The sequence below is a fragment of the Ctenopharyngodon idella genome, chromosome 11, assembly GCF_019924925.1.
Source record: "Ctenopharyngodon idella isolate HZGC_01 chromosome 11, HZGC01, whole genome shotgun sequence".
Classification (NCBI taxonomy): domain Eukaryota; kingdom Metazoa; phylum Chordata; class Actinopteri; order Cypriniformes; family Xenocyprididae; genus Ctenopharyngodon; species Ctenopharyngodon idella.
The window spans coordinates 7,328,379-7,344,711 of NC_067230.1; the positions used below are offsets into that span (position 1 = coordinate 7,328,379).

At 35.7% G+C, this 16,333-nt stretch overlaps 1 protein-coding gene across 1 annotated transcript in view; it reads right to left on the minus strand.

Annotated features, from left to right (window-relative positions):
• synpra (synaptoporin a) overlaps positions 1-7,094 on the minus strand; it is a 29,773-nt gene extending 22,679 nt beyond the window's left edge. The window contains exons 1-2 of the mRNA XM_051913384.1: positions 6,799-7,094; positions 6,618-6,683 (exon numbers count right to left, since the gene is read on the minus strand). Coding sequence (XP_051769344.1) covers positions 6,618-6,683; positions 6,799-6,816 — 84 coding nt within the window. The 5' untranslated portion in view covers positions 6,817-7,094. The remainder of the gene's footprint in view (positions 1-6,617; positions 6,684-6,798) is intronic.
• Between the last annotated feature and the right edge of the window lie 9,239 nt (positions 7,095-16,333).

Here is a 16,333-nt window from a genome sequence, read left to right on the forward strand (position 1 = left end):
CACTCGCTTCAAGCATGGCGACCCACCCCCTCTCCTCTCATCCATTACAGCTGCATTCTCCTCTCCATCCCTCCGCTCTCAGTTTCTCCCTGTCTCGCTCTTTCTCACATGCACACACTGGTGTGACTATGAGCGGGTGAGTGTTACGATGCCGTGGCTTGTTTATCAAGCTTTCCCAGCTGTGTTCTGCAGGGCAAGGATGAAGAGGGGGAGAAGATTACACCAACAGACCCACTGACTTCTTAGACACACAGCAACTCTGAATTTGTGTGTGTGTGTGTGTGTGTGTGAGTGAGGGAGAGAGAGAGAGAGAGAGAGGGGGGAGCGAAATGATGGAGGGAAAAGAAAAATGGAGGGCCTGAGATATTTTAGGAGTTTTTGGATTGATCTTATGATTGATTTTACGGTACTACTGGTGTGTTTAAAGCACTGAACAGCTTTGAGAATATAAAAATGTCTTTGTACTGAAATATTATTATTATTTTTATTATTATTTTCTTGTGTGTGTGTGTTATTTTATTAATATTGATTAATATTTTTAAATAGCTTTTATTTTTTATTTCAGTTTTAGTTTTAGTAATTTTATTACTTAAACATTTTTAATTTTTTTATTTTATTTTTGTTTTTCAAAGTCTAATTGTTTCATTTAATATTTATATTTTAATCTATTTTGTTTTATTATATATATATAGATATATATACATACATATATAATACATATATAGAAGTGTATATGTATATTATTATTAAATATAAGTATATATGTGTATTATTATTATTATTTTCTTGTGTTATTTTATTACTATTATTGATAAATTTTTTATTTCAGCTTTAGTTTTATTAATATTTTAATTTTATTTTTTCAAAGTCTAAGTGTTTCATCTAATATTTATATTTTATTCTATTTTGTATACATTGTATATATTATATATATATAACTAAACATGATTTTGTGTATATATATATATGTGTGTGTGTGTGTATTTATATATATATATACATATATTATTATTTTCTTGTGTATGTGTTATTTTATTAGTATTATTGATTAATGTTTTTAATTAGCTTTTATTTTTTCAGTTTTCATTATAATTTTAGTTTAAGTTTTGTTTTTTAAATATTTTTATTTAGCTTTAGTTTTTATTTCAGTTTTAGTTTTACTATTTTTTTTTTATTTTTCAATGTGTAAGTGTTTCATCTAATATTTATATTTTATTCTATTTTATATATATATATATATATATATATATATATGTGTGTGTGTGTGTGCGTGTGTGCATGTATATATATATATATATATATATATATGAAATGTGTACAATTTATTATTATAATTTAGGAAAAAAGGGGAGTTGTTCAAAATTGAAGATGGCAGAAACAAAAAGTACTGATCGGTATCTAGCGCACATGACCCTAAACCAGCATAATAATATAGGGTTTGACTACTTAATTAGTTGTTCAGACAACCAACTAACTAGTCCATTACCATGATCACTAAGAAATAGAGTACTGATAGAGAACTGCAGAATAGATGTGAACTCTGAAAAGCAACGTCATCCTATATTTATGCTGATTTTAAAACGATTTTGTTGTTTTTGTCAGTGGATATAGATCAGAATGCACCTGTGTCACATTAAAGCATCCACTCATCCCTTATCCATGGGTGAACACACACACACAACACGCTCAAAGCGACGTGCCTGTCAACCTCTTCACTTTCAGCCTATATTGAACACTTCTCTCAGACAGCGTAGCACTTCCTGAATGTTTCTAAATGCTGCTGAATGCAAATACACACACACATGAATATATACACATACACACAAAAGTGCCCCAACCTTTCCATCCCCCAACCGCTGCATTCATGCCACGCTTCATTCCAATGATTCCCAGTATGAGGCGAGAGTAAAAATATCCCATGATCTCACACGGAAGCATCAGTCACTACTTGCAAGATGTCAGACTGGCTAAAAACAGTGATTTAGCATTATCCAGATAACCTGATGAACACAGACTATGTTTAAGGGATCTAATTAAGTCTATAAATGGAACACGAGTGTCTTTCTGACCATTTTTTTTAGATCCCTGCAAAATGTTCAGCTCCCAGTCATTCTTGCAAACTGCAAGTTTTATGTTTTATGAGATAATCTGAGTTCAAATGAGAAGAACACTCATTGGATGGCCCCAGAGCTCATTACCCGTCTATACAATGCACTCAGGCCTATAACAGCCAGTGTGTATCTGGGCGCTCTTTGTATGCTTCACTGATCATAAGTAGGCATAAAATCGCATTTTATTTTTAAAACACTGTCCCCCCTTCTTTTCCTCAGTTGCTGTCTCCCTATGGAGTTTCCATGGCTACTTGGTCACATGATTTCACAAAGCCCCTCCCCCTGCCCTGAGGTGACTGTCACAGCGGTTAGTCAGATTCGGCCACCCGACCAGGATGTGATTCAACTGTGTATTTGAGCGTGTGTTTGTGTATGTTTGTATGTTGGAGCTTATGTGTTGACCCTGGTACCGCTGCATGGATTTTGTCATAAACTAATCACAAATCATGTAAAAGAACTGGTTATTCAATGATTTTAACAAAAAGATTTGTTTAGTTTTACAGCTGTCGTTCTACTATTCATTTACTGAACTGTAAGACTGTGTGATGTGATTCGGTTTAGCACTTCAGTCTTTCCTCTGTTGTGTGTTATCCATGTGACAAAAAGGTGGATCATGAAACCACTGCCTCATGCGAGTACAGGCTCGAGATCAAAAAACGGAGAGACAGCCAACCTTTCACAGATGAATTTCTTCACATCTGCACATAGGCAGCCAAAGCACATCTGCCCACAGTCATTCAACCTTTCTGGTGAATTGACGTACTTCTAAAGTCAACTAACTTTCTTCTGTGAATTTGTAAAACACTCTACCCTCCTGTCCGTCAGCTTTACCTCAATAAATCACCAGTCTGCTCAGTTTCAGTGGTCTGTCATTCTGCCTATCGGTCAAACAACTTTTCAAATAAATCGACTGCATGAATTGACTTCCAAAACTACTCAAGTTTTCTTAGCAATGGAAAACAAATAATAATGTGTATAATTTATTTTTTTTAAATATAATATAATATAATATAATATAATATAATATAATATAATATAATATAATATAATCCCTGTGACCCTACATAAGACAAATGGTTTGGAAAATCTATGTATATTATATTTTATAAAACGGTTAGTTCCTGTCCTTGATTCTGATTGGTCAATAGCTGTGTTTTATTCACGATAAAACACGGCTATGACCGCTTCACCCAACGGTTCTGTGTATCACTACACAACACCCTTAGCAACCACTCTTAGCAGCGTAAACTGAATTGAAGCTTACTATATTATGTAGAACTAGAAGAGTATTGTGAGAAAGAGGTCGACTGAGCGAGTTTATTACCTGCATTCAAATTTAGCATTTTCCTTCAGGTCAATCCTATGTTCATAATAAAAAAATATGTTTAAATGTCCGATGTATTATCTTGTCCTTTTAACATTTAAGGGGTTTTCCCATGACTGACGGCACTAGTCAAAGCATTTGTCAGTTGTGTCTTGTTCCGTGTTCACAACAATTCAGTCTTTTCAATATAAAAGTCTTCGCTACTGATTGACACACTCATAAAGACAGTCTTTGCTGCCATCTAATGGCGTAATAATGTAACTTCTGTTGCTGTTTACGGTCAGGGACTATTTTTCCAGTGGAAGGAAGCCTTTTAGGGAAAGTTTACTTCATGAAAGTTGCATTGATACATATTTTTGGCTTTAATATTTGTATTGTGTGGTAACCGTTTTATAAAAGCAATAAAGTACTCGAGGCTAGTGTTTTATCGTGAATAAGTCATGGCTGAAGAGGTTGCAGGGCTTCGCGTTGTGCCTAACAACGCCCTTTGGCCGTGACTTATTCACGATACAGCACAGCCTCTTGTACCTTATTGCTTACATATTATATTATATTATATTATATTGCTCTTATTGGCTGGAAGGTGTGCAATAAATGTTTAATGCACAAGTTCCAAGTCAGTTTAATCATCGTTCTATATTAATAAATAATCCATGGCTAGCTGTGCATTATTGAATGCACATATGATATGATATGATATGATATTATATTATATTATATTATATTATATTATATTATATTATATTATATTATATTCATCCATTTGTCCAAAATACAGAATTTTGCATATTTAAATGTGTCATTGGTCTCACTGAGTCATCTCATTTCAACAGCTCAATAATTGGCTAATTATCACAAATAATTGCTTTGAGAGGCTGAGAGAGAGCAAATATCAAGAGGACGGCTAGGAATCACTGTGTAAAAAAAAAAAAAAAGGAAAAAAAAGAAAAAAAAAAACACTGGCAGAGAGGAAACTACAGAGGCAGAGACAAAACTAAAGACCTGCAGAGAGAGATACACAGACAGAAACACAGAGAGAAAAGCAACTGTGTGACCAAAAGTGATTAAGACTGCATGTTTCCCCAGTGATAAGCTTCTCTTTTTTTTTTTTTTTTTTTTTTTTTTCAGAGGGCACTTCAAATGGAGAGCAGGGAGATTAATTTCCTCAGGAGAAGATGCATCGCATCCTCCAATCCCCCAGCATTCAATTGCAATAATTATCCAAAATGGCGTTGCCACTTATGCCTGCCTCACATTTGCATAGCTCAGAGCCATTTATGGTTGCCATTGTAAATGTTTTAATTTTCACCTATCCATACAGTTTGATGACGGAAAAGAGGTCTGGGAGAGCACTTGACCTTTTGACTTTGTGCAGTTGCTTTGCGGCGAACAGTAAGGACAGCACAGGGGAGGCTTAAACATATTGCTTTTTGATGTAATAAAATACAGTATGTAATGAAATAAAATATCTGCAAAGTTAGAAGACATTACTTGTTTTACAACAATTCTATTCTACACTATTAGAAGAAAACAGAACCTTAAACGATTCTGTCAGGGGCTTCATACAGTATATAGAACCTTTAACGGGCTCCCGTCATGAAGAATGGGATCATTTAATGAATTTAGCTTTAATTAATTCATTTAAATCAAATTTCATTTAAATCAAATAGGAATTAAACAGCTAGTAAACATGCTTTATCACTATAAAAAATGAAATAACCCATGAAACAAGAACGTATTCTGCAATCATTTAAGACATTTCTCATTATATAGAAATTTTTGGCATAAAGAGTTCTTTAAAAACTGAGTCAAGAACCCTATATTGAACCCTTTATCCATAAGAGTGTGTTCTATTCTGTTGTATTGTATTGTATTGTATTCTATTCTTTCATCTGGGAAACAGGTCAGAACACAATAAATTTGCCAATTCAAGTATGTTTTTAAGGCAGACCCGAATTGTTTTTCACAGTAAATAAGGTTTAATAGCTACAAGTGCTCTGCACATATGTCTTGCCATGTGCTAATGAAAGCATCCTATATGAAAAGATTATTTCTATGAATGTTTTGCTTTCTGTAAATCCTGCTGAGTTGTGCAAAGAGTAAGATAGGGTACTAAAGCCACATATCTCCACTAACAACCCAAAAAGACTTGCAGATGGACACACATACACAAAAGCTGGACATGTCCTCAAAGATCAGATACTTTCTGAGTCTCATCAACTAGATTATGTCAGAGCACCAGAGTGTGACACCATGGCAAGTCGAAACACACACTTCCCTGACCCACACTCATCAGATGGCCGTGGGAAAACACATTTTAGCTTTTTTTCACACTAGAGGCTACAATTAGTGGCAGAATAGTAATATCTGGTTAACACAGTGAAACATTATGTAAACTAATACAGTCCTGTACATACTCCATTATATTGTTTATACTGCACAAATATAACCTACACAAGGAATAAATATCAAAGCAAATGCATTTTGCTGTGTATTTACACATCTGCTTGTTTAAAAGCACATCAGCTCTCTTATGCAAGGAAAGACCACATGAGCGGAAAGCAAAAAAAAAAAGAAAAAGGGTCATCTGCAAAGATTTTACTATAGTGGTAAGCCTCGCTATCATCAATTATATATTTACAATTTGTACTCAATTTGCTTAAATATCAAGTTTGGAGGTCATCTTAAAATTGACTCCATTTACATTTACCAATTGCTTCTTTGTTGCAGTAAAAAGTGAGAAAGAGCAGAACCCATGAAAAGAATTGACTGCTGGTGCATTATATAAACCCGAACCCCTCGGTCCATGTAAATGGGATTGATCATATCATCAACAGAATATGTCACTTACACTTATGAGGAGTAATTTACATGTTTAAAAGAAATGACACGGTTATCAAAACTTAGATATGTTAGATATCCGTTTAACATGCCCAATTCCGATACTTAGCCTATAGAAATGCCCAAATGGATTAACGGTCCTATTATAAACATGGCTGTGCCACATATACTTATTCAAAACTGAGAATAGCACATGAATGATGGTAAAAACGATAGTAAAAATCACTCTCTCTCTCTCCCTCACACATGCCTGGACCAAGTTTATTCTGCCAATTGAGAAAAGTAAAGGAAAGAGAGTTAAAGAAAGGTGAGAGGAAAACGCATGCTTTACGCACACTTACCCATTCCAGAACGCGGATAAATCCCAGAGGTAATTTAAGCACTTGGAATGTCCCAAGTGACACAATCTGTAATAATAAATGAACATGATCAATAGCGTAATTTGATGCAGTTTGATTAGGCACATTTCTCATGATTTTCATTAGATATTGTCAAATGCACAAACAATAAAATATTTCTTACCTGGTTAGCTGTTTCCATTTTCTTGGAGCGAAATGCAGATCTTGTAAGTAGGATAGGTCAAGACCAAAACAACGCTAAATGAGTGATGTGCCAGAGTCGCGAGCGCAGAACAGGGAATCGGCTGTAATCGCGCCTCCGTACGGAAAGTGCCGAGTGACTTCGGCATTAATCGTTTCTCGGTGCGAAAAGAGCCGAGAGACTTCGGTTTTAATCTCTCCTCTACAACTGAAATGCAGAGTACCCTCGTCATTAATCTCTCCATAATAGTAGGGAAAGAGCCGAGTGTCTTCGGCAAAAACCGCTCCTCTTTTCAATAGTATATCGGAAAGAGCCGAGTGTGTTCGGCATTGAGAGACGCTCTGAAGTCCCATGGAGACAGACACGGATTGGATTTCACAAAATGAACCGTGACCAAAATGTTTTTCTCTATTGGACGATGTTATTAAATTACAATTTATTTTCACTATAAAATGTTGTTTTGTCAGTCGAAAATACGTTTGCTGACTAGGTATCAAATATTGACTGCATATATTTCCGTGATATTCTAAGTTAAGTGGGAATTCTCTTACTTTACAACTCAGCAGATTACACAAACTATTGTGGTGACAAAAATCATTCTCTAAATGTCTAGCATTATTACATTCTGTTTTATTCAGTTTACCATTCAGTATTTTGTAGGCGTAATTCTATGTCCAGTGACATTTTGTTAAAGCTCATTCAAGTGTGTGGAAACAGTACTGATTCCAACACAGCTACATTACATAATCATGATCTATTTTAACTTGACCAAGTAGGCTAGGCAAAGCATCAAGATAATAACATGAAAATTTGCATGAAGATGTTATGCATATATGCATATTTTGAGTTTGCTACTGAGAAAGAGAAGAGCAACTCTTACAAACATAACACTAAATGTATCATTCATATAATATTATTGTATAATATTAGCCTATTTGTCACCATGTATATACTGTACATAGATAGCTGGAATCAAGTCACCGATGGCTTTTTTTTTTTTTTTTGCTTGCTTACAACACTCATGTACATGTGTACAAATAAGTCCCCATGGGTTCCCATGTTTTATGGGGACTTTCCATAGATATAATAATTTTTATACTGTACAAACTGTATATTCTATCCCCTACCCCTATACCGATCACAAATTACCCCTATACCGATTCTGCATTTTTTTTATTTTCAAAAAACATCATGTATGAATTATAAGCTGTTTTTAAACATATGGTATAAACATTTGGTCCCCACAATGTAGGTTAAACCTGTACACACACACACACACACACACACACACACACACACACACACACACACACACACACATCATATAATGCTTGAGGGACTCAAGCAGTCACAAAGAATGAGGGAAAAAAGACTTCAGGAAGTGTGAGTGTCAGAATGAAGCCTACAGGGACATGAGCCCCAAAGAGCTTTTTTATTAGGCACTGTTCATTTAAAGTTCACTGTGTATTAGTGTGTACTTGCATTTAGATCTGTGTTTTCCTGCAAGTCCAAGGTCAAGTCTACCCCGATCACTGTACTTTCACTTATTATGAGAAAGACCCCAAACACGCACACACCTGATGCCATCTCAGCTGTTGCCCTTGCCTTCTCCAAGCACAAAGGACTCTCAGAATCAGCAAATGTGAATAAAATTAAAAAAAAATGCAGAAAGTTTTCTGTGATGGGTAGGTTTAGGGGTAGGGTTAGTGTGGGGATAGAATATATGTAAGCAATAAGGTACGAGGTACAAGAGGCTGTGCTTTGCGTTGTGCCTAACAACGCCCTTCAGCCATGACTTATTCACGATACAGCACTAGCCTCGAGAACCTTATTGCTTTTATAAAACAGTTACCACACAATACAAATATTAAAGCGAAAAATATGTATCAATGCAACTTTCATGAATTAAACTTTCACTAAAAGTCTTTCTTCCGCCCGAAAAAAATAGTCCCTGAGCGTGAACAGCAACAGCAGTTACATTATTACGCCATTAGATGGTGGCAAAGACTGTCTTTATGAGTGTGTCAATCAGTAGCCAAGACTTTTACATTGAAAAGACTGAATTGTTATGAACACGGAACAAGACACAACTGACAAATGCTTTGACTAGCGCTGTCAGTCACGGGAAAACCCCTTAACTGTTAAAAGGACAAGATAATACATCGGACATTTAAACAGATTTTTTTATTATGAACACAGGACTGACCTGAAGGAAAATGCTAAATCTGAATGCAGGTAATAAACTCGCTCACTCAATCTCTTTCTTACAATACTCTTCTACATAATACAGTAAGCTTCAATGAACAATATCAACAGTTTACATTGCTAAGAGTGGTTGCTAAGGGTGTTGTGTAGTGATACACAGAACCGTTGGGTGAAGCGGTCATAGCCGTGTTTTATCGTGAATAAAACAGCTACTGACCAATCAGAATCAAGGACAGGAACTAACCGTTTTATAAAGTAGAATATACAGTTTGCACAGTATAAAATTAATTAATACTTTTATTTAGCAAGGATGAGTTAAATTTATCAAAAGTGACAATAAAGACATTCATAGTGTTACAAAAGGTTTCTATTTCAAATAAATGCCTAGTTCTGTCATGAAACTCTAGATAGTGCAGGTAAGCTGGTGATATTTACAGCGTTAACTACTTGGCACAAGCTGATTGGTTCATGTCGCATCTGCAGCATCTGAGCTTGCTTGGTCAACATTTAAATGGCTGGTTACCATTCACTATAGCAGTTTGCAGCGCACTTTCAGAGTTTGTTTAAAACCCTCAACCTTCCCAGCTCCACCTGTATAGATCTGCTACGGGTAATTGATTTTCTGGTATTTGTGTAGTAGCAGCATGTCTACATACTCACAGCAGCGTATCGCTGTGTATTGTATTGGCAGTAGCAAGTTCCTGTACTTGCTCTGTAGCAGCAGCATCAATAACCAACAGCAGCAGCAGCAGCGCAGCAGACCCCAGTGTCTTTTTTTTTTTTTTTTTTACAAACCTGACTGCCTCTTTATGCAGAGGATCTAACTAATATAGGAATATATTCAGTAGTTTAGACTTGATTTTGTCAGACAAACCCGTACAGCAACCAAACAAACTCTAATTAAGCTGCATTTCTTGTATGAGTCTCTAATTGTGCTTTTGCTGGGTTTGTATTAATGTAATGCTCTTTATCAATGTTAATTTTAAGGTTGCTGTGTTCTGATTGCACAAATAAAAAAATACATTGAATGCACGATAGGTTGCTTTGGAAAAAAGTGCCTATAAAATGGTAATTTAATAAATAGCAATATCACATATATTCACAATCATTTCAAGAACTTGTAGTATACTATATAATACATAAATTATGTTACATAACACCCTTTTACTATGCTGCAATGCCGCCTCAGGTTCAGCAGTAAAATTTGAATGTGTGGTGGCATGGTGCCACTCGTCACTCCTAATTTCTCTGCCTGGGAAGAGGCTAGATGTGGCATGACTGGCATCTGGAGTAAAGAGCTGCACAATAGCGCAGACACAAGCCTCGGGAATCCACACGCATGATGGAGCGACCTGGGGAACAATCAACATCATTCTGTTTCACACCGCTGCTCGCTCGCCAAGGAATTATGGCAGTGGCCAAGACAGTCACTTAACCTGCACTGAGAGTCTGAGAGGCACAGTGCAGCTCTCAGAACAATTACGACATGGCTGGATCTCTTCCTTCAGTTGTGCCAACAGTTGCCACACTGAGTAAGCCTGCAGTTAAACCGGTTCAGTCCGCATCCAGCCGCAGCGCACCCAGGGGTTCTGAGCGGCTGAATGAAACATTAACAAAACAAGAGAAGGAAAATCCATGTAAAGTAATGTAGTTTGGTTTTTTCATGCTGGTTAAAGGGAAAGTTCACCCAAAAATGAAAATTCTGTCATCATTTACTCACTCAGGTTGTTCCAAACCTGTATGAATTTCTTTCTTCAGCTGAACACAAAAGAAGATATTTTAAAGAATATGGTTAACCAAACATTTGATGGTCCCCACTGACTTTCATAGTATTGGAAAAAATAAGTCACGGAAGTCAATGGGGTTCATCACCTGTTTGGTTTCCGACATTCTTCACTTTTGGGTGAACTATCCCTTTAAGTAGGCTACTGGGTCGCGTTCATGCTAAAATGTCTATTCAAATCAAATCATAACCATATAACAACATAAATATCCTTGTCTACTTTTAAAAGGTAGAAGCAAACTCTTATATCTTTTTTTTAGTCGATGATGTCAGTAAACATGGTGCTAGCAACATCAAGGTCATGGGTTCAATTCCCAGGAAACACATAAGGTGCGTCCCAATTTGCGTACTTATGCACTATTCTATGACGTTTTTAAGTACAAATAGTGCAAGTAGTGCCAAAAAGAAAAACTGCACTTTAAATACGCGGATGATAGCATACTGATAAAAATGTAAGTTTATGGCTAAAAGTGATGTCTGGCCCTAAATTGACAACATCACCATTTATTCAAATATTATCTAAAATTTGTTCAAGATTTTGTAAGCATATTGATAGTTGTGCTTGGAGTCAAATGCATTATTTGTGATAATGCAATTAAACATGCCAAACTGTGTGGACATAAGTTTTGGCCAGGCTGTCATACAAAGAAATGATGAACACATGCAAAAACAATGACCAATGAAATGTTAAAAACTGATTATAATCAAAGACTATAGAATAACACAAGACGCATCACTCGTATTGTTTTGAATGGGAGAAAGTGCAACACACATTATGGCGGAATAAGTCCCGTCTTCTAAATAAGAGCCAATCGCCGATGTTGCTGCAGCGGCCGTTAGAAGCTCCGGTTCCTATAGAAACAGTCAGACGCGTGCCTCCGAAATGTGACACAAGAGGCGCGCACTTAGAACTGTGCATGCGCATTAGCTTGATCTAGCCTGAAAAATACCGTTTTTTTGTCAAGATTCGAGCGTTTAGAAACAACATTTATGAGACAGTTGTTGTCAGATTTCATTGGTGATTTCAAATATGAAATTTAATCGAAAGCTTGGCAAACAGCTTTGGAGAATTTGAGAGGCGTTTCAAAGATGGCCGCAGAGTGAAATGACTTGTCCTAAAGGGACTTTGTTATAATCGATGCATGCTTTTTCCTGTAAACTTGTTTTTTTCAAGTGTTTTTTTTTTTTTGTAGTAAAATAGAACCTGTAGCTGTAGTTACCCTTTTTTGCCAAATAATTTTGTCAGATAAATACCTTAAACAAGTTTAGTGTTTTGTTCTTTCCTCATATTTAAAATATTTAAAAAAGATAAAATATTTTCCTCATATTTTGATGGTTTAATCTAACTTGTAAGGTCATTAAAAACATTTTCCTTAAGCTTTTTTATGTTTTATGGGGAAGTAAACTGTATATTCTGTCCCCTAACACTAAATCTACCCCTAACCCCTACCCATCACAGAAAACTTTATTCATTTTACATTTTCAAAAAAATATCACTTAGTATGATTTATAAGCTGTTTTCCTCATGGGGGTTTCGGGATTTCGGATATTGCCATCTTTTTGAGGGACATTGTGTCCCCATAACGTATGGTTTACCTGAACCACACGCACGCACGCACACACAGATACATTTTTCAAAATATCTTTTGAATTCCACAGAAGAAAGCAAGTCATTCAGGTTTGGAATGACATAAGCATGAGTAAATGATGACAAATTTGAACTATTCAAATTTGAGGGGGGGAACTATTCATTTCATTTACACTGTGTTCCAAATTATTATGCAAGTGACATATCAGTAGGATTTCAGTACGATAAACATTCAGATTTTAGTTTTTCTAAGAAAGTGTTTGTTTGTTTATTTATCCATGTCTTTTTAGATAACTGGTATCAATCTCAGACAAAATAATTTGCCAGGTCTACTTAGGTAAATGGAAACACTACTTAGAGCAAGTCACAGTTCTCATGCAATATGGGGAGGAAGAAAGATCTTTCTGAAGATGAACAGCATGAAATGGTGCAATGTTGTGCAAAAGGCATGAAAACAACTAATATTGTGTGAAAACTGAATGGAGATTATCGAATTATCATAAGATTTGTGAGTGATTTAGAGCACAGCAGAACTCGGTCAGATAAAGGCTTATTAAGGAAAGTTCCTGTCAAAGAAATTAATTGTATTAAAAGGGCAGCTATAAAAAAGCCAGTGTTGAGCAGCAGGTAACAGGTATTTGAAGCTGCTGGTGTCTCTGGAGTCTTGAGAAGCTCTCCATGCAGGCTGGCAGTTGTGCATAAAGATGCCTTTCAGCCACCACTAACCAAACCTCACAAAGAGAAACATTTACAGTGGGTTTAGAAATACATGAAGACTCATTTTTAAATAGTTTTATTCACTGACGAATGCCCTACTACAATGGATGGTCAAAATGGATGGATTTCTGGATGGTTGGTGAATGGCCACCATGTTCCAACAAGACTGCGACGTCAGCAGGGAGCTAGCGGGTGATGATTTGGGCTGGAATATTGGGAAGTGAGATAGAAGGTCCCTTTAGGGTTTCTGAGGGTGTCAAAATGACTTCTGCAAGATATGTGGAGTTCATAACTGGCCATTTTCAGCTTTGGTATAAAAAGAAGGATAATGCCTTCTGAAATACAATGCACTATGCACTATCCCATGCTGCAAAAAAACACCACAGCAATAAAACTGTTTGAAAATGTATTTCTACACCCACTGTAAATGTTTCTCTTTGTGAGGTTTGGCTAGTGGGTTAGAGGTTCTCAAGACTCCAGAGACACCAGCAGCTTTAAATACCTGTTTGCTGCTCAACACTGGCTTTTTTATAGCTGCCCTTTTAATACAATTAACTTGTTTGACAGAAACTTTCCTTAATAAGTCTTTATCTGACCGAGTTCTGCTGTGCTCTAAATAACTCACAAATCTTATGATAATTCGATAATCTGCATTCAGTTTTCACACAATATTAGTTGTTTTCATGCCTTTTGCACAACATTGCACCATTTCATGCTGTTCATCTTCAGAAAGATCTTTCTTCCTCCCCATATTGCATGAGAACTGTGACTTGCTTAATAATGTGGAACAACCTCTAAGGGGTTTCCATAGACCTGGCAAATTATTTTGTCTGAGATTGATACCAGTTATCTAAAAAGACATGGATAAATAAACAAACAAACACTTTCTATGAAAGTGAAAGTTCTACTGATATGTCACTTGCGTAATAATTTGGAACACAGTGTTGTAGTTTTTTATAGTTGAATAAGAACTGGGAGTTTATGACTATCTACTATGTTATTACCTGCAAAACCATTCTTAAAAAAAAATAAAAATATAAAAAAGTCTGCAAATTATTGTATACATTTTTGGCAAACTGATGGAACCATTTTATAGGACTGAATATGAAAGTTTGGTGTAGAGCTGCAGTATTGAACCCTCAGGCTGTTTCTAAATGAGCACTTCCTGTTTTGAATTTCAATTTTTTTTCCTGACAACCTTCTATATATAAATGGAGATGGTGCAACCTTCAATGTTCGATTTGGTTTCAGCTCCATTTTCACACCAGACTGCTAAACCAATCACCATGCTCATACCAAAACACAAAAGAAGCGAAATACGCTTAAATAGGCCTATAAAAGACAAAACGTGAGATTCTGGAATTGTTCTGTGTGTAAATGCATTATCCCTCCTCTTATTCTGCACCACTAATCTGGCGGAAATAATCAGGATTAAAATTTGCATTCTGGGAGTGAAATGAGCACAAATGAGAGAACCAAATAATAAGCAGACGCACAGACACAATTAATGTAGCTGCCGCAACGATTTGCTCTTCTTTGTTAACAGACGTCGTAAAAATGAACAAATGCAACTGACTGTTGTTCATGAGCATGTCTACACAATACGTACTGTCTATCATGGTGCAGCATCACGAGAGACGATGCGCACGCGCTCGCCGATGACATTTGAACAATTGTAAATGTCAGACAGGTGCGACACTGTCATCCTCGCGCATCCTGAGCTGGAGTTACCTTCGCCCGCACCCTGTTATCAGTGGTCAGCAGACCATTTCGGAGGGCGTCCGGAACATCTGAATCCATGACAACACGGTTAGCAAATAGGTTGCTTAGCAACTAATCCAATGAGCGCCGAGCGGCCTATCAGTAGTGACAGCGTTTAGCCAATTAACAGATACTTACTCTGAAGATGCTTTGCTACATGGCATTTGCTCTCTGATCTGCGACGACCAAGCAATGCTGAGGTAAAATATGTCTGACTGGCATTAGAGGACAAAACAAATTGAAGCATCGTTTTATTACCTACACAAGCAGGCACCAGAGGCTTTTGAATTGTGTAAACATAGCTTGCATTTTCTGGATTCTGTGAATAGATAGGAACTGAATTAATTATGAATTATTTATTAATTATGAGGCCTATGTGCCAGGTGAGATGTACTGATTGGCATGTTAACATTTTTAAGAAGCCATTATTAGAACAATAAATTACAGAAAACTGCCAGGAATAATAAAAGGACATTCAATTCAGATTATATTTAGTTGTCGTAGAAGAACGGATATATATGGTCTATTGACGTTAAGGAAATATGTATACAAGTATCTGATTTTATTGTGGTGTGATTGTAACTTTAGACTTGCTGATATAAAGTTGGTCCTTTTGGTTTCAGGATGAAATTAGAAGTGCACTCTTCAAAATGATCAATAGAGGGCTCCCTTTCATTACAGTATTTATAGTATATCACCAAAACATCCTCAGCTTTCATAAAGAATTGTTTCTTTTTATGCCAATGATTTAGATCAGATGGATTATTACAATTAAACACTGAAGAATTATAGGCTTCTTTAAAAAACTTACAATACTGTTTTAAAGTTTAAGGTCAGTAAGATTTTTTTGTAAGAAATTGATACTTTTATTCAACAAGGATGCATTAAATTGATGAAAATTTACAGTAAAGGCATTTATAATGTTACAAAAGATTTCTGTTTCAAGTAAATGCTTTTGTATCACGTTTTCCACAAAAACGTTTCTTAAGCACTAAATCAGCATTTTGGACTGTAATGGCAGCTGAAATGATGCAGCTTTGGCAGCACAAGAATAAATGACATTTTAAATGTATTATATTAAAACATATTTTAAAATACAAAATAATTATTTTAAATTGTAATAATATTTCAAAATATTTCTGTTTTTACTGTTTTTTGATCAACTTTCAGAAACATAAAAAAAAAATCCTTCTGACCAAAATGTTTTATCAGTAATGTAACATTCTAGAATAGTTATTTGAAATAATGTCTTATACACACTGTAAAAGTGAACAATTAAATGAATTAAATGAAATGAGTTTGTTTCACTCAAATAATAATGAAAGTTCATTGTACTTAATAGAAAAAAGTTGCATGAACTCAAAATGTCATTGTAGTAAGCTGAACTTAATATAATTGAGTTGAAACAGATTTCTAATTCCCAGCATGCTTTGCATCAGACTGCATAAATAAAAGAGGAAATT